This window comes from Psammomys obesus, unplaced genomic scaffold (genome assembly GCF_907164565.1).
Source record: "Psammomys obesus unplaced genomic scaffold, mPsaObe1.curated_primary_1811, whole genome shotgun sequence".
Classification (NCBI taxonomy): domain Eukaryota; kingdom Metazoa; phylum Chordata; class Mammalia; order Rodentia; family Muridae; genus Psammomys; species Psammomys obesus.
Window position 1 is genome coordinate 5394347 of NW_026591086.1, and position 26513 is coordinate 5420859.

At 44.7% G+C, this 26513-nt stretch overlaps 1 protein-coding gene across 9 annotated transcripts in view; it reads left to right on the forward strand.

The window, feature by feature from the left end:
- Ebf2 (EBF transcription factor 2) overlaps positions 1-26513 on the forward strand; it is a 193920-nt gene that overhangs the window by 137151 nt on the left and 30256 nt on the right. For 4 of the 9 annotated variants that reach the window (XM_055609710.1, XM_055609707.1, XM_055609713.1 and 1 more), the window contains 4 exons: positions 784-865; positions 16164-16281; positions 17882-18012; positions 18667-18793. In XM_055609710.1, the coding sequence (XP_055465685.1) occupies positions 784-865; positions 16164-16281; positions 17882-18012; positions 18667-18793 (458 nt within the window). Of the gene's footprint in view, positions 1-783; positions 866-16163; positions 16308-17854; positions 18013-18666; positions 18794-26513 lie in introns of all 9 variants that reach the window. The other 5 variants (XM_055609706.1, XM_055609712.1, XM_055609709.1 and 2 more) reach the window with 3 other exon arrangements.

Consider the following 26513-nt stretch of genomic DNA (forward strand, 5'->3'; position numbering starts at 1 on the left):
AGGAAAAGAGGCAAATTGCCGCAAAGGTTCCTTTTGTCATTTTTCTTGGTTGGTGTGACTGCCTGAGTTGAGATGGCCAGTTCTGAAATGACACCGATTGTTTGAGGGAATGTGGGCTTCAAAAGAGAAAAATCATGTCTTACAAACAATAAGCACAGATCATGATTTGTGTTTCTCTGTGTTGTCTCTAGAGGGACGGAGAGGTTGTTCCTATTTGCTATTAATCATAAAGGCCTGAGGTATCCTTGCCTTGTGGACTTAAGCTTTAGATAATTGTGTATTATTTTATTATTTCTGCACATGGTCATGGGGAACCCTGAGACCACCTTCAGATGTGAGCATGAGGGTATTGTGTGGCCAAGAAAGACAAGACCTGAGGAGTCCTGGGTTCTGGGCCTTGTCCTGGCATTTCTACCCTAGAACGATTCTTTCTGTACAGCAGGGGTCACTGCAGCCTTCGGAGCCCTCTTCTGCAGGCGGAAGGCGGGTGGGTGTGAGGACCAGAGCCCAGATTGTGAACCGCTTAACAGTCCCCCACCGTGGTGGAGAAAGGGGTCTCTGAGCTGGCCATTGAAAACATCCAAATTTGCAAATTGCAGAGGGTCAGTAGCAGTCCTCTCCCAGGCATGGCTGCTTGAAATTCCCCAGACCTGAAACACAATCGCCTATCTTTTTTTTTTTTTCTCAAATCAAATCTAATAGAACACAGATAGAGCCTTCTCGTTAAAAAAAAAAAAAATGTTTACTGGGAAAAAGAAGTAACACGTTGCTTTCTCTTCACAGATTCTTTTTAAAATTTTTCCTGAAGTGCAATCAGAATTGTTTGAAAACAGCGGGAAACCCAAGGGACATGAGACGGTTCCAGGTAAGGGGCCCTGAGGATCACACCTATTAAATAAGTCACCCTGTTTTCTCTCTCTTTCCCCCCCAAATCCATCCCTCACTGATAGTGTTAGCTATACAAAAGGTATCATCAATGATAGCCTTCTTCTACCAAGATGGAGGCTTTTTTCATTTTGTAATGTTTAGGCTTTTTTTTTTTTTTTTTTTTTTTTTTTTTTTTTTTTTTTTTTTTTTTTGGTGCCTCTACTGGCAGAGCCTCATGGGATAGGCACCAGCCCAGGCTGGAGATTTGATTTTCAGCCCTCAGGCTGACCCTTGCACTCACAGCTGCCCACACCAGGGGCCATGTTCTTGATACTCAGCCACCTTGGGATTTTTCAAAGCTGCTTCTCTGAGTGTTTTCTGCAAGCAACAGCCCTGGTCCTTCTCTTCCACCAGTTAACTATTCAGTGGTCTGCCAGCCTGTTTGAAGGTAGCAATCCAGGCAGCCGTGGTCACTTTAAGACCGCAGCATGACAACAAGACCCAGGGGACAGTGACCCAGCTGCCTGACGGTGAAATCTGCCACCGATTTCATCACCCCTGCCACTGATGTGCTGAGGAGACAGCTAATAAACAGAGCTGGAGCAAAGTGTTGGGCTAGAGTTGGGAGTCAGCGTGGCTGCTTAGGCTCCCTTCCCGATGACCCCAGCAACTGTATTTAACTCATCACATGGTTCTTGTGCCACTCATGCCTGCCCTGAGGATGTGGCACTCTGTTCTCCATAGAAAATGAAAGATGTATTAAGCCAGGGCATCAAAGCTTAAGACTCAATCAGGTGAAAAATGAGGATGGCTAGCCTAGTGCCTCAAAGGGAGGGAAGGTTCTAGAAGGTACGGCAACTTGACCCTGCTCCCAGAAAGACTTCAGAATGATAGACCTCCTAGATCGTCGGTGTGCAAGTTCCAAAGCTTCTGGGTTTGTGTTTTGGTGTGGCCTTGAAATGGGCAATCATTTTTCTGTGAGAGGTGATGTCTGTTTACTTCATACTGGACCCAGGGGTTATGTCTGTTCCTGCCCATCCCTTGGAAACTGTCTATGGTGAAGCCACATGTCAAAACAGTGTTCGGGGAGAAAGCCTTTGAAGAACTAACAGGAACCTGGGGTGTAGCTCAGGGACAGAGTGCCTACCTGGATTTGGGAGCTCTGGGTTCAGCCCTCCAGTATTGAAAAGAGAAGAAGGTACACAAGAGAGAAAGAAAGAGAGGGAAGAAGGGGGGAAAGAGAAAGGGAAAGAAAACGGAAAAGATAAAGAATTAGAAAGAGTGATGGGCATTCACAAGGCCAGTGCAAATTGCTTCTAAAGCAATCCTACATTCACTGTTTTCCAAACCACATCATGGTTATCCAATAACCAACATATTTTAATTCTATGTGTCTGTCTATCTTATCTTATCTATCTATCTATCTATCTATCTATCTATCTATCTATCTATCTATCTATCTATCTATCTTTGTTTTTTTTCAAGACAGGATTTCTCTGTGTACTTTTGGCTGTTCTGGAATTTGCTCTATAGACCAGGCTGGCTTCAAACTCTGAGATCCTCCCGCCTCTGCCTCCTGAGTTGCTGGGATTAAAAACATGTGCTACCCCCACCTGGCCCAACATAGTGTTTTGGTTGTAATTATAATATTTACTGCTATCATCAAGCTCCATTTAAAAGGTGGTTGCCCTCCACTTCATCACTCAGATTCCTCTGCTGGCTCATAGGAAGACAAACAGAAATGCAGCCAGCCTTCCTGGGAATCCGCAGGAAGATCCCACACAATGGTAACTGATTGTAGCCAGGGTTCCAAGTATCACTACAAAGTTAAGCAATTTTTTGCTAAAGAAAAGCGGACACTACCAGAGTCACAAGTTGCCACCAGGAGCAAATATTTGCTTCGTTGCTGGAAGAAACACAGCCTAGAGAAAAAGAAGCAGGAAACTTGGGCTCTTGGGCTATCTCAGGCTACTGAACTGGCAAAGTTTTAAATTCGAAAAGCCTCTAAGGAGTGTGATGAGTGTCCACCGGAATGCCCTGACTTTTCACCCCACCTCCACCCCCAGTTTCAGAAATGTATTCATGAGGCCAACGCACAGCAGCATTGCTTGTGTTTTCAGGTCTCTGTGAAAAGAGGGTTACATTGCCCTTTGTGCTTAACTGGCTTAGAGTTAACATTGTTGACATTAGAGTCATCGGGAAGCCTTGGCCTGCGTGAGCGTAGCTGAGCTTCTTCACAGATGAGCAGTGTACAAAAAAGCTGATGAATCCTAGGATTATTTCCAGGGCCACTTGGCATCATTCACCTGTCCATTTTGTGTCAGGTTTTTAAGTTGAGGTAAAGTTCATGTACAAGGTGCACCTCCATCACAAGTACTTTAGTGTGTGCCTGCCAGTGGCTTTAATGCATCAAGGGTGCTGTGTGAAGGCCGCTACTGATTCTAGACCGTTCTCATCACCTTGCAGATCAGTCTGTGCTTCCTAATTACCATCTCTTCTCCCGTTACCTGAAACCCCTAATCTGCTTTCTGCCTGTATGGCTTTGTCCTGAAATTTTCATGTAAATCAAATCTCTCAATATTGCAGGGGTTTTTCAAGTAGCATAGTTGTTTTCAAGGTCGGTAAGGTAGCAATGCTTCATTCTTTTTTATAGCTGAATACTATTTCATCGTCTGTGTAGCGCGTTTTGCTCGCCACAACCTAACATTTGTGTTTTATGCCTTTAAAGCTTCTGTGGTACTGAGTTGTTTTTGGAACATATGTTTTCAGTTCTCTTGGGGACAGAGCTAGGAGTAGCATTTCTGGATCACAGGGCAACTCTATCTTTAACTTTTTGAGAAACTGCCAAATTCTTTTTCACAGTGGCTGCACCAGCTTGGATTCCTACCAGTCATGTGTGAAGACACCAGTTTCTCTAATTCCTCATGGTTTTTTTTTTTTTTAAAGATTTATCTTATTTATAATTGTGTGTGTGAATGTAAGTGCAGTGGCTTGCATAGGCCAGAAGAGCTTGTTGGATCCCTGGAGCTGGAGTTACAGGTAGTTGTGGACTGCCTAACATGGGTGCTGAGAACTGAGCTTGGTCCTCTGTAAGAGCAGCATGCATTCTACTCTGCTCAATCTAGCCAGACCCCTGTTTTGTTTTTAAAATGAGCCACCCTATGGCACTAGGGTAGTATCTCATTGCTGTTTAGATCTGTCAGTCACTCATGGCTGAAGAAAGTGATGCCAAATACCTTTTGAGTGAGTGTTTATCACTCACTTGTTCATCTCCTTTGAAAGATGCCTGTTTAAATCCTTTGCTCATATTGAAACTGGGTCTTTTTGAGTTGCAAGAATTCATTATGTATCTGAGATTCTGGGACTTCATTAGATGTGTGACTTGGCGATTTTAGAAACTACTCAGATTCCGTGAGAGAAAATAACTGTCAATAGCAGCTCTTTTATGTGGGGAAGGTTTTTATGAAGAAAGGATTGCCTATGTGCTGTTATGGTCAACCGAGAAACTTGGGTCAGATTTCAAATGTGACACAAAGCCGGAGGTAGTAGGTGACGACAGTAGTGGGACAGTGATCACAGAAAAGGACTGGATTATATGTATCATTCAGATTGACAAGGGTGGTAGTTCTTTGCCTCATAGTAAAATAACCTCTGCTAATGATCAAACACATGTTTGATTGAAGATTGCTTTTGTGCAGATTTGAACAGAAGGCAAGCATTTCTAACAAAACCATGAACCTAACCAAATACTTTCTCCTCTCTTAAAGTTGGCAGAACCTAGAATCTTCCTCCCCCTCCCCTGCAAACCATTGAGTAAGACCAAATCATTATTTGAGGCATATTTCTGTGACAGAACCAATGTCTTCTTCAGTTCTGTACAAATCCTAAGTACTATAGTATATGTAATTAATTGATGACAATTGATACATGGATCTTAACCCTTTCTTGTCTCCAGTCCCTTTGAGAATCTGGTAAAGGCTGTAGCTTTTGTGCCAGCATGAAACTACATAAAAAGCCTACTATTTTAGATTCTCCAGAACATGTCCCAGGGTTCCATGGGCTCCTGATCTAAAGAAATGAAGTTCATCTAGCCTCATGCAGCAACTTCGGTGTCTCTTCACTCCTGACTACGGCATCTGTCCACACAGGTCTTGCCCCAATCTCTCAGCCACTCTCTTGGTTCTAAATGTTACCTGCTCTCAGGTGACTTCTGGCTCCAAATACCCAGACTTCATCCTCTTTGGATCTGTAAATAAAGCTTTAACTGCCTTCCTGGGCAGTTTCCCTTCAATGACTAATGAATGCATGTTCAAATAGAGCTCAGCATATACCCCCTGATTCATTTCCTTCTCTTTCACTGGTAAAGTGTCACCTCCTTCTCCTAAGTGTCTGGCAAACCCATCCTTCTCTATCCTGTGATGGGCCCTCTACTCTGTCCTAGTTCAGTCCCCTCTCAGCTCTAATGACACGTGGCCTATTAAAACACTACTGGCTGTCAGCACAAATCTCAGATTGATAAGACACCCTGCCTCAGTATCTTCACCTCAGACAGATCTTCCACCTCACCACCTCACCTCACCACCTCAGGAAGCTCCTGAATGTCATCTGCTGCTCACACGCATACCCTGCTGCTTTCACTTCCATCTTGGCATCATCTCACATGCTCATGTCTCTGTATCAGACCCCTTAACCACTTTCTAACTGGTGACTCCTCATCCTCCAGGATCGCATCTGCATGACACCTTCTTGGTGAGGCATTTTCTGACTCCCCAGGGCTATGGGTTTCTTGGTCAACACACCATAACCTTCACAACCTCTGACCATTGCCACATTTTCTGGAAACTGGTATTTGTCTCTCTAACATATGCTACTTAACTGTAGTTTGTATGGTTTGGTCATTTTGTTTTTTATTTCTCACCTGTACATATAGCACCATCCAGATACTCTGTAAGGCTCAACACTGTTATTCACTGAAGTTTTAAGAGAAAAAGAAAAGAAGTATAAGAGAGAAGTTAGGATTTCCAGGAACAGACCCCACCCCCCAAAAAAGGGAAGAAAGTAAGCCCTATTCTTTCTTTCGCTGCCAAATGGGTAGAGAACAGTTAATAAACCCAGAGGAAGGTCAACACATTGCTGTTTCCCACACTACACTCTAAATTAGCACAGTTGAAGGTGACACCAATTTTGGACTCATTGCTGCTAAGTCATTCCATCACTGATAGGCAGGCCTGGTCCGTTCCAGGTCATACTGAAAACCCACATGCCCTCATTCAATTAGTTATTCATCTGCAAACACCATGGAGAGCATTCTGTGTGCTTCTAACCAGTCCCAGGCAGGTGCTGGAGACCTAGCATGGACAGCCCAATGCGCCATCTCCGTCTTTGGTGGGATACAGGAAGTGGAATGCACCAATGTCTTCCGGGGCTCAGGTCTGCTTCTCCGATGTCTTTTGTGGAAGGGGCCGTGCGTGGTGTCTTGGTGGTGCCTGTTGGAGCTCAGCCACGTGATCAGTGATGACCTAGAGTTCAATGATGCTCACCGTTGTAACCACGGCAAGCGCGGGTGTTCTTCCCAGAACTTTACAGAGCTTACCTACGATACCAGCAGATCTGCCAGTCAAGATTGGGCACTCGTTACTACAGAGGGCTAGGGTGTCTTCCATCTCAGGGGCAACACCAGCTTTCCGGTGTTGGTCTCTTTGATACGTATCCTACCTCCAAATCATTTTTGATATGTGTCCTACCTCCAAATCAAAATGTAGAGCAGGATCATAGTGGGATAAATATTAGGATAAGGATTGACACTACAGATATCTTAAAATTATCCTCCAAGTCAGTTCCTTCACGTTTCACCAAATGATTTGTTTTTAGTTCCAGCGGACTTTATTGAGATAATGAACAGCAACAACAAAAATCAAATTTTTACCATTTTTTTTCCCTCTGACTCTTATAAGCAAATCAAAGAGTCTTGTCCATGGCCATTTTAGTTTGTATTGCTATTGCTAGGCAGAGAACCATCCAGAACCCATGTTCTCCTTTATCTTAAAAGATAAGATGTAACTAGCTATAGAAGGACACCTGAGTTTCTAGTGTAAGAAACGCTATTTACAGGCTGAGTGGGGAGAGGTGTAGGAGCTGAGTTGGTTCTTGGATTGCATCTATTTATACAAGATGAGGTATAATATGGATGGGGCACCTTGAGGAGATTTACAGGGGCTGGGACACACAGATCTGCCGGTGTAAGAGCTGACTGACAGCCGTGGAGTAGCTGGATAATGCGATGGTCCTCGTGTTTGTATTTCAGCGTGCCTCAACCACACAAGAATGATGGAGAAATTAGCTTCTCTGACAAAAACACTTCGTCTACACAGCTGGGTGTTCACCATTAGTCTGTTTGACTGAATGAAGCAGGAGCAAAGGCCACGGCTACTCATGTCTTGGAACTGGGCCAACATCTATCCAACAAACCCTTATGATTTTTTTTTTAAACCCCTAGCTCTTATATATAAAACTTTTTAATGGCACTACCATCTATTTTCCTTAAATAAAAAATGTTGAATATTTCTCTCACACCCGTTGAAGGGGGAGAGGAGAGCTTAAATTAACTCCAAATGGTATGAATTTAATACAGCCCCAGCTGCTGGCAGGTTTCTTCAGGACAAACCTATTGGTCTGAGAGCCTCCCCAGCTGCTGTGTGATCTCACAGCCCATCCCGTTTGAAAGTCACCGTGCTACCAGGCCACAGTTCTAAACACATAATGAAAACCACTTGGCTTGGGGCCTCTCTCATCAGCAGCTGATCCCGTGATCTGGTCATAAAGCAGGTAGGCCCAGGGACAGCAGCGAGCGCTCTGGAGTTGGGCAAAAACCTCTGAGGAGCTGAGGGGCTTTCTTTCTGTGTAAGGCTTTTGTTGTGGGATGCCGTGTGTTCTCCAAGCTTTTCTCTGCTGGAGCAGCCTTCCATCTTCACGTTTCTCGAGGTTGAGTAACTCAGAGGAGGTCAGGAACCAAGGTGATACCAATTTTGACTAACTCACAGTTTGGAGAATTTTGAGTTCTTTTTTTGGAGAAAGGGGACAGATGTCCCAATTGATAGTCACGTAAATAATGGTTAGGCAAGGATGTGCCAGTCTTCAGACAGGGGAAAGCAAATTCTGTGTTCAATTGTCTTAGAGGATGAAAGTTGGCACTAAACCCTACCTGTGTGCCCATTCCAGTACAAAGAAATGCAGAATTTACTTGAACACAGACCAGAGCTTGCTCAGTTCTGCAACAGGAGTGCATGGCTTTTCAAGCTGAGTATGAGGAGACTGTGCACTTCTGACTTTTGATAGACAGCAGGTAACTCATGACGTCCTTTGGGAGAGAGTATGGTGGGAGAGAATCGTGGAGTCAAACAAAAAAACTGCATCAAATGTATTAGGTTGCTCCCCTGAGGCTCCCAAAACATTTGCTAGTAAAATATTGCCCCCTACCCCCCAGACTACAACATCCTTGTTGGCATTCAGTTTCGGTGGGAACAGCAGTGGGGATGCTGGAAGACTGTGAGGTTGGATGACAAGGCAAGTGTCTGTGGCCTTTGAGAAGAAGGAGTTGAGAGTTGTGAAGCAGATGAATGGACTATGCGCTCTCTAGGGACATCATGAAAAAGCTGGCTAAAAAAAGTTCTGCCTCTTTATTTCTCTACATAGTCAACTTTTTTTTTTTAAAAAAACAAGTCTGACCTAAATCGTTTCTAGTAAGTGTAAAAAAAAAAAAAAAAAGAACTAAAATAATTGATATAAAAACAAATACAAGTTCTGTTTCTGAAGTCGAGGTTGCCAAAACAGCCCAGCGGAAGACCCTTGGGTACAGACTCTGCCTACGTTGACTCCAGACTTTTGTTTGGTTTTGCTTTCAAGTCAGAATAGTGCTAGGGAGATAGCTCAGCCAGTCAAGACCTTGTCTTGCAAGTCTGAGGACCTGAGTCCTATTCCCAGAATCCACATGAAAAGCCGCGCACACTGCTAATCGCAACAGTGGTGCTCTGAGAGGCAGAGGCAGGCAGGTCCCGGGAAGGAAGCTCACTACCAGTGAACCGGCCGGCCTGGCGACATTCTAGAGCGGCGAGAGACTCTGTCTCAAACAAAAGGCAAAGAAGTTGCCTGAGCCTGTCCCTTGATACCACACAAACTCACTGCTTCCTCCCCACCACCCAAACCCTGCATGGGTGCACACACACATATGTACACATATCTGGGTTCTTTCAACTTGTATAATTCAAGCTTTCAAATTCTTCCCGAAAATATCTGTCATGGCTTTCAGGTCAGGTTTGCTCCTCTCATCTTTGAGGCTTAAGAGTGTTGACTAGTAGGTAACACGGTTTAGTTTTCATGGAGGTATTGTTGCACAGGGATGGTCACTGGTGATCTTTGCTTGTTTATTCTGCTCCGTCCTCCGTGCAGGCCTGGGAAGCTCAGTTCACACTGAATGGCCGCATACATATGGTACACATGCATAATTGTGTGTGAACATGTACGTACATGAAATAAAACCCTCAAGGGCTAGCTGAAGCACAGCACTATCTGGTCAGTTATGAAACATCTTCTCTTTAATGCCACGGCTCTTGGTGTGAACAGTCCCAGAATCCTTCTGTCTGTTTCTATGGCAACCAAATCTGTGTTCTCCTGTTTGGGACTTGATACTTCATGGAACAGAAACTTTACCTGCAGAGAATGTAAAATAAAGCCTCTTTCTAAGAATCATGGGAATACTTAAAATTTTTTTTATATAAAAAAAACCCACCATGCTTGTGGGACAAGCATTTTAAGGTAATTTGGGGGCCTCCGGAGTCCAGTCAACAGAGACGAATCTGGGCTTGAAATCTGGCTTGAAACTACATATGCCAAGAGTGAGGTGATATTGAGGAACAAATCGCAGTAGCCAAATTGTTTGTTGTTAGGCTGGGTAGCATTAATGAGGGCTGGGACAGAATGATTTCTTTAGACTCTCCTCATCAGTTATGGGAATTAGCCAGCATATAAAAAACACAATGCCTATTTCTTCTTACAGTGTGGACTCCCAGCTAGGTTGTCTCCCATGGCCAGAAGTCTGCCCTGATTCCTTCTCACTTTAATGGTCTCTGTGTCTCTTTCCTCCTTCCACAGGTGGAATATAAAATCCCCACATACAGTTGTGCTTTGGGAAAGCTGAAATAACACATAGAGCAACCGAACAGTAATAAGGGGAAAGCACATCATGAATTTAATTCCATTTCCAGATGTAAAATGTCATAAAGGTTTTTTTCCCCCCAACCTTGGCAGAACAACGGGAATTTTTGAGACCATTTTATTTCGCTGCATGTACGCATGTTCCTAAGTATGGGTATCAGAGAGGCCTCAGCAGTGAGTGAGCTATAAATGCCTTCTGTTACTGCTTTCCTGAGGCCCCACATTGAGCTGAGAGGTATGACCCTCTACAGAAATGGCAGGAACCGGTGCCTGGCTAATAGTAGAATCACATGTGCTCATGTGATTTTTAGAGCAGGCACTCTAAAGATGGACGGGGTGGCTTCAACTGGCATCCTTACTCTCTACAAACAACGGCGTTGGTGTCTGTTTCGAAGAGCAAATCACTTAGACTCCCCACCTCTTTTTCTTCCTGACTTCTTTACTTTTAATCACACTCACATGGGTGCCTTTGGAGGAGCTCCTGGGTATGAGGTGAGAGAGGGTGCCGGGAAAGGACTACGTCATTTCTCTGATTAATATTAATCAACAAGATCGTATTGTCGAAACATTGAGAATAAATAGAGAAGTTACACAAGCGTACTGTGAGGTGTGAAGACGACCCATGGGTGGGGATAAAGTCTATTTAGATGCCTACTTGCCACGTGTATAATTTTGATACCAAAGAAACCACTCCTCCGTTGGAAAATTTACTGTGTAGGCAGATTACTGGCTGTGCCCCCCTAAGGGTCCTCCCCACAGAGGCCTTTTTTGAGTTGGAAAGAACACTTTTCAACTCAGCTCCTGATTCATAGAAATTGTTAGGGTGAGAAACAGGGGGTATCTTAAGGGTAACAAAAAGAAAAATAGAATTTGAAAAAGGCAACCCGCTTTCACGTGTACTTTGCAAGAACCTGCTCAGGCACTTGTAGGTTCTGTCCTGACAACTGTTCTTGGACTCTTCAAGGGACCACAGCAGAGCTTTCCTTGTGTCTCTCTGCTAACCCCACCTTGTTGTTAAGTGACTCAAAACAGAGACACACGAAGGCAGAGGCAAATGAGTAGCTGTGAGCTTGAGGCCAGCCTGATCAACGTTGCGAGTTTCAGGCCATCCAGGGCTACTCAGTGGGACCCTAGAAAGATGCTCAGCAGTTAAGAACCTTGGCTTCACTTGCAGGGAACTTGCATTCAGTATCCAGCACCCACGTGGTAGCTCACAACCGGCTACCTGCAACTCTGGTGTCAAGCGACAGGATAGGACACCCTCTTCTGGCCTCTATGGGCAACAACCACACACATAGTGTGTACACATACATGCACGGAATACAGAAACATGAAAATAAATGAATCTTTTTTTTATGAGATCCAACAATCACGTGTATGTCTATGTTTACCGAGCTGACTAACTCAGAATTAGAGATGGCAGTCAAGAAAAAATAAGGACCAGCAAAAAGAGAAGACCATTTTCCCTTAAACTGCGAGAGATTTCAATTGACCTCACCTTCCCTTTCTGGCTTGTGGGTATCTTGAGATGACTGAATTGTTTGCTCCCTGTGTGTTGAGTTGAAGTGCCTGGGCTGAGGAGAGCTACCGTTGACAAGGACTTGTGCGGAATGGCGATACAGACACATCAACAGTGAGGAATAAATGGGACTTGTCACCACGATGAGCAGCAAACACCGAGGTCCATCCCTCACAAATTATGGACATCTGTATTCCTAATTGGCATTCTTTCGGGCCGTGCCAGCAGAATGGCGGTGCCAGGAGAGCAATAGCCTCAGAAAAGATGAGATGTCACGTTTAGGTATCAAGAGACACGGATGGGGCAGAGGAAGCCTATTGTATGGAATTTTGGTCCATATGGTTGTTGTAACACTGGTGCTTTTGGGTTTGAGGGACCTCTAAATGGCATGTTTTACCCAGACTGAAAGTGCTGTTTTCAAAGCAGATGGGTTTATGATTTTAGAATAACAAGTGGTTTTTTGATGGTTGTGTGACCAGCAGAGTCAGTGGAAAAGATGCACACAAATAGTTAACAAGGTAATGGTAAGAAATGTTGACCTTGATTTGTTTAGCTAAGATGTAAAGATTTTTGAAGGTCAAAGGTGTCCTTGTGTAGTGTTTTGGAGTCTAGCTGTGTCTGACCCTCTAACATTAAGCTGCTGTGGCCTGCAGTTTTGAAGAGTGAAGCAAACCAGGGGGAAAGCGAGGAGGGGGAGAGAACAGGAAATGGAGTGAGGTGTTTCAGGAAGTTGTCAGGGGTTGACTGATTGATTCCAGATGGAAAGGGTCAGCCTTCATGACCCAGGAAATACTCACTAGGGGAAAGAAGTTGGCGTGTGGAAGGGGAAGGCCTGGGAGTGAGATGCTGTTGGAATGCACGTCCTACTTCCTTTAGTCTTAAAACATGTAGAAATCCTTGCTCCTTGGAATAGAATAATATCGGCGTTGTCATCATCCATCAGAAAGCAGAGACGGAAGTTAAAGCTGAAGTCTTGCCTGACCCAAAGGATCTTCCCATCCATAATGTAGCTTACTCTTCTAGAAGTAGAGAGAATGCATGTAAAAATCCAGTATTCAAGCACAAATACGAACAACTCATGTCTGATTTCATGTGGTGGAATTTGTGAATCAAACCCATTAACTTCTGCAAACTCAGCTGAGTTGGCAAGCTTTCTTAGGTACCTCACAGCCTACGATATTTGGAATATGAAAAAAAGAACTTGCCACACACACACACACACACACACACACATACACACACACACTCACACACGCATGGACATAATTTAAAATCTTGTAATAAATTTTGCAGACACTGAAATAATTCAGGTTAATTCCCTTGCTGTCACGCCAGGCCAGCACCAGCCAGCAAAAGATTAAAATTTCTTTCCATTGTTTATAGAAAACAATGAAGTGCATGTGAACCAGCAGGGTGTATCATTTGGGATGTGTTCGGTCTGGAACTGAGTCTCACCCCACCCATAATGGACCATGATGAAATCTGCTGGCTGGAGAAAGTGCCGCCTTTTGTGGATGCACACGAACTGTTGGCAGACAGGGTAACAGGCTTGGGTGATGAGTCAAAGAGTTTCCGAGGGGCTGCTCCCCACAGAGGCATCATCCTAGAATGGGGCGGGGGTTCCCCTTGGTGTTCCCAGGCTAGCTTGGTAAGGTGTACTGCCTGAAGCTCTCTCTCTCTCTCTCTCTCATTTCCGTTGTGTCTGAAGATCTTTTTTGCACAGGCAGCCTGATGCAGGCCCCCCCCACCCCCCATGCGTTCTACTTTGTTCAGAGGTAGGATGTACATAGGTGGTGTTCTTTAGCCAGTACCGTCACTCACCCTGTGACAATGAGGTCTGTTTTTCCCTTGGACTGGGACATGGTATTGCTCTCACTGAAATCACTCTGATAAGCACTCAGGCTTGGTGCACTTGCCAAGAGTGATGGATGTCTGTTTCGTGGTCGCCACCAGTGGATAGGAGCTATCTAGAAGAACTTTTCTCAGACATTCGCATGTTAACACAGACACAATTGAAAACAGACCTAAGGCTAGACAGGCTACATCCCTGAATTGTGAGCAATTATATGGGCGATAATTTTCTGAATGACAACTGAGCTTCCTTTAAGTTTGTTCTCTGAGTCCCCAGGGCCTGTCATGACTCCCGCTGTGTAGTTGGAGCTCAGTGATTATCTGTTGAGTTGAATGATTGAAACTCATTTACATCCATGTAAATTTTTCATATAGGCTACATCAAGCCCACAGAGTGAGGCTACATGCAGTGATGTGTGGAGCCATGGTTCCTGGGGATTCTTTTAAACCTATTAAATTATAAATCTTATAAAATGTATTTTTTTTAATGCCAGCTGGTTGGCTGATAACTAAGTCAGTAAAATGCCTGCCATGTAGGTACAAGGACCTGAGTTCAGATCTCTGCTTTGAAAAGCTACATGTAATAGCATGTGCTTATACAGTCCCAGCATTGGGCAGGTGGTTAACAGGGCAGATCCCGAGGGCTACTGTCAAGCAGGCTAGCCTAATTGGCAAGCTCCAGACCAGTGAAAGACTGAGAAAAGACAAGGTGGTGATGACTTGAGAAATACCACCCAATTTACCCAAAATGTAAATGCATTCACATACCAAAAACACACACACACACACACACACACACACACACACACTTGTAAGTAGTGCACGCACACACGTGCACACACGCGCACACACACCCCTCTGAAATTCTCTTTGGGGCAAAATAAAACAAAGGGAGAGAAGAATAGTCCTTGCAATTAAGCCTGACTGAGAAGGATATGAAATAATTTTCTGAGGAGATATAATATTCCACCTCATGAGAGGAGAATGGCTTGTGCAGTGAAAAATTTACCCTAACACTCTCAAACTTGTGGTTGTCAGAGTTTTTTCACACGCTAGGAGATGGGAGATGATCATGGGACCAATGAGGTGACAGCAGCAACATCTGAGTGGGTTTTGAAGTTGAATGATGGGTTCGAAAATTTTGTTATGCTGTTCTGACATTCTATTTGCTTTAAATTATCCATTATAAAAAAAGGTGCTTTTAAGTGATATTGAATTCTTTCATACTGAACTATAAGCAAGGTCAAGTTTTCCCACCCTCCTCTTTCATTTAATAAGTTAGAAAGGCGTGGCAGAACAATTACAGGTAGGCTGTCCAGAGATTACATTGGGGCCATAGGCAGAAAGAGTCATTTTGAAGCACGACTCATTAAGATTATTCAATGTCCTCCTTGGAAAGGTCTATAAATATTCATGAGCATGTATATAATAAGTTTCTTTCTCCAAAGAGCCACAGAGAACAGGTTCTGCATAGCTGCATGAGTTGAGAAGCAGCATTCCATCTGGGATACTCTTCTTCCTGGGTCAAGTCCAAGGGTCGTAGGTGTGGCCAGGCATGCTCTTTTCTGCCTTTCTTTGCTCAGCTCTGCCTTTGAACTTCTTTTATGATCTGACCAGGAACATATATGATAGAATAGAATAGAATTAAATTCCATGCCATTTGTGCCTCGTTTGTATACATACACACACACATATATACATATATATGTATATACATGTATATATACACACATACATACATGTATGTATGTATGTATATGTACTGTACACATACGCATACATATATGTATGTATGTTACTATTCTGCAGTCTGGACATAAGACCTCCGAGAGCAGGGATGTGATTACTAGTGCTAATATCTCCCTTTCTGGAACCTTCTCCAGAGTTTAGACTGTGGTAGAGTGTCACTGGATAATGTCATCTGTCTTTTTAACTGGACAAAAGAAGGCAGGAGTTAGGCAAAGGGGGAGGGGAGATACAAACCATCCTAATTTGGCCCGTATTTCACATTGTGCCAACCGCTTTACTCTCACCATCTTATTTTATCTCATTCGGGCCTGCGAGACAGATAGCATTATTTATGTTTCCTAGATAAGACAAACTGAGGTTTTAAAAGGTTCAGTGGTTTGTCCACGAGTTTACGTAGGGAAGCAGCGGCGTAGCAGTCAGATTCAGTTTTCACTCCAAGTTCTTGCTCTTCATCACTCCACACCCATCCCTGCCCTTTCTTCCTGTACTAAGCATCCTGTATCTCCCATTTGGGGAGCCTTACCTCCTCACAGAATCATTATCACTGTTCACTCATGGAGACAGACACTGGAGGCAACTGATCAGCCAGTGGTCATTGGTCCTGCACATCCCCGGTGCAGGATCCCCGTTTCCAAGCTTGGAGAAGTGAGCTTCCCAATGGTGGTTCTAACTTAGTTCCTGCAATGTACTCTCTGAGGCTCCTGCATTGCACATCTGCAGCTGTGACAGCAGCTGGAGGAGAGTCCTGCTGGTGATGAGGTTTCTGGAGCCAGCAGGCAGATGTCAAATGCACACGGTTCGAACTCAAAGTCCCGCTAACCCATGAGCCAAAGGCTGCCTCTTGTTCTCCTCCAGAAGCTTGTCCTGTCTCCCGCTCACCTTGCAGAAGTACTCCGTGAGGAGTCCCGGTACACTGACATCGTGCTGTGGAACTGACCGTGCTCTCCCCTCTCTGCTTTGATGGCAGGTGGTGTTGTCAACAACAGTCAATGTGGACGGACATGTGCTGGCTGTTTCCGACAACATGTTTGTTCATAACAACTCAAAGCACGGAAGGAGAGCGAGAAGGCTTGACCCATCAGAAGGTAGGACCGGGAGCCAAAGCAGACACACCCTGTTTGCATTATTTGCTTGGTTATAGACAAAACTCATTAGCCAGACTAGTCTAACACTCACACTCAGTATTTGGGTCCTGGGGAATCAGACTTGACACCTCTTGAATGCTGAGGGAGCACTCTATCTCCCGAGCCACATCCCAGCCCCGTGTGCACTTTAACTGCTATTGTACATGCTGACTGCGGTCTTCTCCCGTCAGCTGACTGCGCTCCACCCGACTCGACTCCCAGCCAGCACTCAGATTCCTGCCCCTCTCAGTCTCTTCCACTGCAAGTCTGTGTTTTTCTTTTAGCAGGGCTGGTATTTCAGGCAATCGCAGGCCTGTGACATCTTAGTTAAACAGGAACAGTACAGTGCCAGACGTGTATGAATAAGTGTCAGCTGTGCCCTTAAACAGATTGTGGGCAAAACAAAACAATGTGCGGAGTGAAACTGACATTAATTGATTTTTGTTTGCTTGGACAAGAAGAAATCACGGGCTGCTCTGGGTAGTTTTCCAAGTGCATTAAACTAATTAGAAATACTGGTAACTGTTAAATTTCAAGTTGTCCAAAAAAATTAAAGTATATCAATGAACCAACTGACAAACCTAAGTGAATTCCATTTCACTCGCTTCCCCTTGTTCCTCACCTCAAACTGGCTGATTTTGGGAGACTTCGTGATAAAGACAAGAATCAAATCCAGCTCTATGAGTTTACTGTTGATGTTTTCGCTATATGCTGCCCACCTCTTCCCAACTCAGCCCCTAAGAATGTATCTTGTATCATTTAAAATAGGAATTAATGAACTGAAAAAAAATGATTGAATCAGTAAAGAATTTGGAGCGGTGTTAATTCTCCCACAGTGGGCACTGAAAAGAAGAAGAAAAACCCAGAGTTCAGAGCTCTGTGCCCCTCAAGTTTCTTTTGACTGATTGGATGTGATTGACTGGCCGTTCAAAGGGGGCTCATGTTTTTGGAGTCCTGCCAAAGTTCTCCTCCACCTTTGACCCTGTCAACTTTGGAAATGGAGTGATGGATTGACTTCAGTTATGGCCTGAACACAGTATTGGGTTCCTGTTGGGATGCAAAGTCCAGAGGCCTTGAACATAGGCAAGAAGGGAGGAAACTCTGTTCTACAGTGTTGGGAGAGCCATTAGAGGTTGTCTCTAGGTGGGGTTGAGCAAACACTCTAGCTACGATAGATCCTGTTTCCTCTTTCTCTCCTCAGCAATGTTAACAAGCCTTGTAAATCTTAATATTGTGGGGCAGAGGAGGTGGGGAGAGAAAAGGGATTTACACTTTTCTAGAGTGATCAACTTATATAAATATGGGCAAAAACAACATAGTTTTAAAAACACCCTTTGCACAATTAGCTAAGTGTTTCAGTCTTTCATACATAATGGCCAACTCGTTAGGCTTTAATGACCTGGTAAAAACCAACAGCCAATTAGGGAAAGACGGCAAATCAACACAGCTCAACATGAACTTCTTGGAATGACCAACAGCTTTCCAGGACAGCACCTTTCCCAAACCCCAAACGTCACCCACTGAGGACACAGAGCTGAGTTGTTCTTTCTTGTCTTCCCAGCTACACCCTGCATCAAAGCCATCAGCCCAAGTGAAGGCTGGACCACAGGAGGAGCCATGGTCATCATCATTGGTGACAACTTTTTTGATGGTCTCCAAGTTGTGTTTGGTACCATGCTTGTATGGAGTGAGGTAGGTCAAAGCCATTTGCTTCCATGATCTCCTTTGGCTCCGTGGTTCTTCTGGGCTGGGGGAACTAGCAATTTTTGGACCCTATGATACCCAGTCCTGTGTACCTACTGTGAATAAGACACACAGGGTACCAAGATAGGTAAAATGATAACAATTGGGGAGTGAATTCCTTAAATGATAAATCTCCATTGTAGTACTATGTAATACTGTGAAAAAAATTAGAGTCTAAATACTGGATTGTTAGGGTATCTTCCCACCATTGAAAATTGTGTTTTGGAAAAATTCTAATGATACCAGAGAAGAACATGTTTATGCTGTGATGCTGCATGGAGAAAAAGCCAGAAGAACAGCGGATGTGCATAATCTAATTCTGTGACACACAGCCATTGAAATGTCTGGGCAACACACCAGGTCTTAATATTGGTTGTCTCTGCATTATATAATTTCAGACTTCTTTGCATAGTTCTGTAGATTCCCAATTTTCTTAATTGGATATGTTTGACTTATAATCAGTGAAACCGACTAAGCACATTACCAGAAGAGAAGGATGGGTGCTGAGTCGGGCTTGGCGGTTGTCAAACTAATATGTGAGGCATTAAGCACTGACCTCTTTGGTGGCTTGCCTAGTGACTGTCTTTCCTTGCCTCTTCTCAGCTTATAACACCTCACGCCATCAGAGTACAGACCCCTCCCCGGCATATCCCCGGAGTTGTGGAGGTGACATTGTCTTATAAATCCAAACAGTTCTGCAAAGGAGCCCCAGGCAGGTTCATTTACACAGGTAAGAAAGAAAATGATTTCCAAGGGATCTGGTTCCCAGGTCATCTTTGCTCTGGTTAGCAGTATCTCTGCTTTGTAACCAACTCCAGTTACTCTAGGGCTTTCTGGTACCACAGGAAGAATGGGCATCAAATGGGAAGTGAAGGCTCAATTCTGAATTTGAACTTTACCTAAGAAATTTCTGCATGGTCTGAATGATGGCCATGGCAGCCCCCCGCCCCCCTGAAACTCGTCCCTTTTACAACCACTCTAGGGCAGCCTTTCATATGAGCAACTGGGTAAATGTAATCAAAGTTGTTGGCTGTGAGTTTTCTTGACTGCAGTTCAAGAATGCTGCCCGGTAGAGCGGTACAAAGTATCTTAAAACTTCACAAAAGTAAAACCCACCCAACCACTCCATTTCCGCCGAACATCCTTTTCGAATTGTCCAAACGACTGCTCTCTCTTGGTGAGAAGGACAGGCGACATGTTAGACACGGTTCCTTCCCTGTCTGGAGGTTTCGGACCTCTTGGAGGAAGCAGTTGATTGATGCCAAGTGCAGGTGGAGACTTCCTAAATCCAAAATGCAAAGTGTCTATTGGAAGAAGTGTGGGTTTCCGAAAGAGAGCTCAGTGTGGGCTGGGATTATAGGATTTAGGAGCCCACCTGGTCTCGGTGTGGACAGCAAGTAATGGGAAAGAGAAGCTGTTTGGTGTACCTCCCAGAGAGTTACAGTTCTCCCACTCATCTATGCCTTTGTGGAATGATGTAACTCTAGCTTATTGAGATATCGAAGGGAGGGAAGTTAAGTCCCTTTAGTGAAGTGAACATTCTGGGGTCCAATGCAAAGGCAACGAATGTGGTGATTTTAGTCCGGTGAAAATAAGGGCAGGAGAACAAATCCTCTGTGGACATATGACCATCCTACCACCCTATAGCCCCACAGAGCTGGTGGGTTGTTGGTGGTTCTCGGAACTGTACTGGGAAGTCCATGACTCTGTTGGAGTGATGGGATGTGCCTGGCAAAGAACACCGCAAGATGATGAGCCAGAAATGAAAAGGAGCCCAGTGCCACTGGGCAGGAACAAGAATGCCAGAGTATTAGAATGAAGTCCCTGGGGTGAGGAGCAGTGGGAAATGAGGAAGGTAGGCAGGATGAGGAGGATGTGGAAGATACTGAGCCAGGGAGTACCCAGACAAGAGTAAGAACTGCAAGGATGGATGTTGTCCTGGAGGGGAGGGCAGCTCTACCACAGAAGGAAGCTTGAGAAGGCCCCGTGGGAATTCCATAAAGAAGGGCTTCGAACAGTAAGGAGGAGCTGAGAAGGAGCAATTAGGGGAGAAGGAAAAGGGAGACTGGTGTGACCCTGATGTTTGCTCGAGAAGGCCCTTACTCTAGGATGCTTAACATATACTTGACATCTCTTGTGTTTAGTGCAAGTACCCCTGGGAATAGATCATGGCTCTAGCCTTGGAAAATGCAAGTGAATATTCTAACAAATACTTTGCAGCCAGCCTTCAACTGTCTCTGAAGTTGGGAATGGTCTCGGTTCTCACAGGACTGTGGACACTTAAAGCCAGATGCGCTCGCGTGCACACACACACACACACACACACACACACACACACACACACACACTTCCTCTGAAAGCTGAGGCTCTTACTCCTAGTTGCATTGAATTGCCAGAACCTACCTTGGCTCTCAGATAAATAATGTCAAATCTCTTAACCCCTGACACTGTATAGTCACTAAATTTGTGTTCAAAATCATGTTCAGGATACAAAACCTGTAACATCAGGATACCTCAGCATCCTACTGTTCTAGAAGAGAAGAGAGATGCTCTGGATCCCAATAACTAGGTTAAATCTCATAAGATAGGTAAAAGACAAAGGGGTTTTTGGAATATCTATCAGGGAGGGACTAACTCAGGAGAAATCTAGAAAGGCTTCTTAGAGGAGGGAACAATACAGGGACATTTGAAAGCAGTAGTTTTCCAGCTGAGGATCCATATTTCCAGAAAACAAACATAGCATCTAGCAGAAGAGGGATCCACGATGCCATCGCTGCAGTGTGGTATGCCTGAGTGTCAAGGTCAGCACAGATCTCTCTCTCTGGCTTCGTAAGATGTGACTGTGCCTGTGTTACATTAGTGAATCGAACCATTGTTGGCATTGCCATGCCTGTGTGCACTGCGCGTGTATGATGCTTAACCTCATGTATGTTGAGCATGCACACCATGCTCAACACTGACCCTTGGGACACATCCGAGCTTCAGGCGCTCACCTTCCAAGGCATTAAGATATAAGTCACTCTGCCTCCACCCACAGCTTGACTGGCCTGCTAAAGACTTCTTGGCTCCACCTCGTAGAGGTGGATATGTATGCCACAGGGCTGAGGAGGGGACACAGTAACAGTGCACAGAGACAGGGGTAGGGCGGTAAAGGTCCATCAACCGACTCTCAGGGTGATGTAAAACAAAGGCGGGGCTGCAGTGTTTCCTGATTTTCATGGTGCAGGAACTCTCCCTACCGTGATTTCAAGCTAGCGCATGACACCATGGAAATTCAACCACCTGCTCCCGCAAGCTGGAAAGCCAAGGCTTTGTAAGCACTTGGGGTGGAGTGGGTAGACAGTGAACCGTACGCTAGATACATGCTCAGAATGTGTTACCAATATTGTTTATTCATTGGTGTTGCTGTGGCCTCCGGTTTGAACAAGGAATGGCAAGTGTGAGGAGTACTAAATACTTGTATGAGATGTTGTAGCAATTGAATTTTAATTTTTTTTTTTGTAGTGTTTGTTTATTTTTGAAGCAGGGTTTAGCTATGTAGCCCAAAGCCGTTTTGAACTTAAGGTCTTCAGGCCTTAGCCTTGCAAGTGCTGAGATGAACTGAGTGTTCTCAAACTTAAGTATTGAGGACTTAGAATAAGCCGAACAGAGGGCCTAGGGCATGAGGGGCTCTGGGGTGGGAAGGACAAGTTTTCTATTTGATTGACCTCATGAATGAGACAGAAGGCCTGAGGGTAAGGCAGTTTTGGCACAAGCTGAGGGCTTAGAGACTAGGTCACACAGGAATATTCCTTCAGCTCGTCAAGTACCGAGGAGGATACTGTCATGGTCAGATTTGCCTCTTCAAAGGCAATATTGGGGGCTGGGGGATGGTTCAGTCAGCACAGTGCTTTCCATACAATCATGGGGACCTGACACAGGAGCATAGAATATATATTTTACAAATCCAGGCATGATGGTATGGGAAATCAGACAAGAAGACATCCGGGGCTCATTGACCAGCCAGACCAACCTGACTGGTAAGCTCCATGTTTATCAAGAGGCTTTGTCTCAAAGAGGAAGCGATTGAAGAAGACGCTCAATGTAGACTACCGCCCTCCATAGATACATACATGCACTCATACGTCATACATGTGAGAACACGCGCACACACGCACGCACACACATGGGTCTTTCTGGCTGTGATGCAGAGAATGGCTTAGAAGGCAGTGTGTGTGCAGAGGGTCAGGTGGCGGCCAGTGTGGTGGCCCAGAACAGCAATGACAGCAGCTTGGACTACAGTGCTGGTGGTGGGGACAGGCAGAAGTGAATGGAATTTAGGAAGTAGCACCGACGGGACTCGATGATTGATTGGACGGGGTGATGGTTGGAGAGGGGAGGGATGGCGACAATGCTCAGGTTTCAAGTTTGAAAAATTGGGTGGGTAGTGTTAGAAAATGATGGTTTTTAAGGTATAAAGTGCTAGGGGAGTTCAGAGAGAGGACAAAATACTTCCAGCTGGCGGAGAAGTGGGAAGAGTTAATATTGTAAAGATGTCGATTAATGAACACATTTAGCACTATGCCAATCAAAATACCAACAAAATGTTTGGGCAAAACCATACAAAGTACATCTGGGAAGGTGCTAAACTAGAAACTCCTGTTTGGAAAAATGGAAGAGCCTTGTCCCAGCCTTGCCCCCTCCAGACCTTAAAACCTATTTTTAAGGTTTAATAATTAAAAGAATATGGGGTTGTGCAGGATTGTATAGAAATGGCAAGCAGCAGAAGAGAAAAATCTAAAAACAAATTCTTTCTGCACACAAGTATGTCGGTACTTAAGTACCAGCATGCTGGGGTCCTTTCTCATGTCAGGGAGGAAAAGACAGAAGGTTTAGGCAAGGTGCTTGGCCATCTGGTTAGAAAAGTATCAGAAGAAAGTCTCAAATTTCTAGCTGGACATTGTCAACTGGAAATATTTTCAAGTTAACTATTGTTCATTAGCATGTAGGTATTTTAAAAGATTATGCAAGTAAAACGTAATTATCGTCTTAGCACTTGCTCATCTAGACCCTAGAAAGAGACCACTGAGTCAAAACAAAAAGAAGATGGGACTGTGCAAAAAGTGAAGATCAGCACATCAAAATGTCAAGCATCAAAAAGAACACTAGTACCATCCTTAGCTGTGGAAAACATACTATCTCACACACAAGAAGATCCATCCATTTGTTGAGAATTTTTGCTTCCTGTTGCCAAGAGCCCTTTTGTTTCATTGTGGAGTAAGAAGTAAACATTCAATACGTATTAAGAGAGAAAGGCAAAGAACAAGGAAGAAGGCAGCAAATATGATCACAAGTAATTTGTGGGTGGGACCGGCGTAGCCACATTCACACGAAATCCTAGCTCCTGGGAGGGAGTAGCAGCAGGATTATGAGTTCAAAGTTATCCTTGGCTGCATAATGAGTTTGCGGCCAGCCTCAGCCACAAGAGACATTATCAGGAAAGAAGGAAGAAGGGAGGGAGGGAAGGAAGGAAAGAATTTATTTCGATCTACTTATAATCATATAAATGCAAATAAGAGCAAGAAGAGTCTTAAAGTTTTTTTTTTTTTTTTTTTCCTATCAAGGTAATAAAGACTTTTTTTTTTTAAGCAAATGAAAACATATAGTTTGGGAGAACTAGAAGAAGGTGGAGGCTTCTCTCAAACAGCACGACAGGGAGGTGGATGGTTAGAGACGTGTTCCTGGCTGGTCCTAGACCTGAAGAATGTGTGTGCCCCGTGGTCTAATGGTTCTGCTCCCAGCAGTGCCTACTTAGAAAATAATTGAATTTGCCCAGGGCTCTCCATTGGAGTTCTATTTATAGTACTAAAAATTAAAAATAGCATTGATGTCCAGGGTGTGGGCAGGTTCATTAAACCAAATTTGGGACATGTTTATACATTTCAAACATGAAAAAGGATACTGTTGACAGAAGTTTGTTTACATGGAAGATGCTGTGATTTAGGCTTTTGTGTGCATAACCTGCTGGGCAAAATGGTGCAAGCCTAGAATCCCAGCCCTAGAGGGTAGAGGCAGGAGAATCAGGAGTTCAAGAGCATCCACAGGTAAAATAGTAAATTTGAGGCCAGCCTTGGAAACATTAAAAAAAAAAACAAACCACCAAATAAGAATTTAAAATTTGTATACCAAGCATGGCAGCACACACCTCTCATCCCAGCATTTAGGAAGTGGAGACAGGAGCATGATAAACTGTGAGTCAGCCTAAACTGCATAGCCTACCTGCTCTGTTTGCATAGCATGGTAAACTTTTGACAAATACAAAAAGATGAATAGTTGTACCTGTGCCAATATACAAGTGAGCAGCTGCGGTTTTTCGTTACGAGTGTTTTTTATTTATTTTTTCATGTTGATTGTGTCCATTTGTGATTTTGATTTAAAAAAAATTACAAGATAAAAGCTCCATGTTATGCATGTTCAAATATGGGAAGTGTAGGCTACCAGGTACAGAGATGGTCTTTGTGGATGGAGGTCAGGGACTCTCCTTGCCTTTGAGAAGAAGGGGCCTTCAGATGCAGGCAGAGTAAGAAGGGTCGGGGCTCTGTAATGGATGCTGCTGCAGTAGAGAAGGAATCAGAAACACAAACACTGTCTAGGAGAGCTCAGAACTCTGCCCGGAGTTCCGGTCACCAGGAAATGGTTTTGTGTCCTGTTGTTTTTCTTGATGAGTGAAAGCACCATCATGAAAGCCGACTTAATTTTGGTTGTGATGGCTAGAACGGCAAGGACTCCCGGGGTAGACTGAAGAAAAGAGGTCTCCACCCAGATGGAGGTCCTTACTCCAGCCAGCCCACCGAAGTGTGGCTGCTTTCTCTGTGGGTGCAGGCCTCTTGGATTTCTAGCTGGCTTGGCCTCCGTGTTCCCTGAGCACCTCCCACTTTCAGTTCTGTATCTGAGCTTTCCCTATGGGATGGTACTCATGACTGCAGCTCCAGTAGTGACGTATAAAAACTCACCCAGGTCTCAGAGCAGAGGAGGGACTTAAAACCCGGAGAGCTGTGCTCGTCAGGGTAGGAGTGGGTCTAAAAGATTCCCTGGGACAGCCAGGAAAGCTGCTCTGGGGACTGCCACGGCATCGGTCTTTTTCTTGTCCTCTTGTTAAGCCTCCCTGCTGTTCTGAGCCTCAGGTTCTTTATCTATAAAGTTTGGGTACCAATTATATGATTATCCACAGATGGTTCCCTAATCGAACCCAATCACAACAGCCATCAAATGACACTTTTTGAGGACTTCAGCACCTGTATTTAAGGAAAGAATTGAACTTAGGAGGCATGGCTTCTGCTCTGGAGTCTGTCTCAGAGCCTTCACGCCTTGGAGAACTGGAAGGGTTCTTGGGAGACCATGGGCATGTCACCCATGGACACCCCACTAGTGTTTACCCTTAGGTGGAACTTAGGAGATCAAGACGCAAAAAGGAGGCTAAGTATCTCCTCCTTTGTCACACTCCCTTCCATGCACATAACTCTAACGTGTGAAGTCTAGCTACAGATGATGCAAGGAGCAACACAATGGAGTTGCTTAAGCTATCAGATATACCTGCTATCAGTAAAGAGAGTACAGTAATCAGTTCTCTGTGGCTACCGTTGCCAAGGACAATACAGGCAATGCTGGGGCTCAGAGAAACACTACAGTTTCTTCACACGTGCAGCTTTGCAGCGCTGTCTCCCTTCAGCCATGGTTTGCCAACCTGCAACTTGCTGCTTTGGAGCTGAGGGTCACCCGGGACTCAGCTCATCAGAAGAGTCCCGTCACCTCTGTCTGGTTTGAGACCCAGAGGTGGTATAGAAGCTGAGGCCGGGCCGGGAGGAGGACCCCTCCTCTGCTCTTCCGGAAGATGTCTCTGCAGACAACTGGCAAGGAGAAAGATTGTCCTGGGGCCAGTGGGAACACAGTGGTTGGCTGGGCAGAGTTCTCAGCTGTCTTTACTTGATGTGGCAGAAAGTTTACAAGGAAAGGCTGTCCCGTGTGTGTGTGTGTGTGTGTGTGTGTGTGTGTGTGTGTGTGCATTGCTGGGCTTGCCCATGAGGGAGTATGGGGGGCCATTGTTTGATGTTGGGAATGTTTTCCTCCATCACTTCCCTAACTTACTTTTTTCTAGGCTCTTTCACTGAACCTGGGGTCTACTGATTCAGCTGGGCTGGCTGGGGAGGAGCCTCTGAGAGCCACCAGCTCTGCCTTTCCCCCAGTGCTGGGGTTCTCAGTGCACACCACTATGCCTGCCTGCCCACTCGGGGTGTGTTCCAGGGCCCCGCACTCACACACTCACGCTTACCCAGCAATCATTTTCCCCGCTGGGGCATCTCCACATTTGATTTCAAGTTAAAGCTCTGATAAATTCTATCCTACGAGAGAACTAGGAAGGAAAAAAAAAAAAACAGTGATTGTAATTTAGTAATTACGCCTGTCATCCGCTG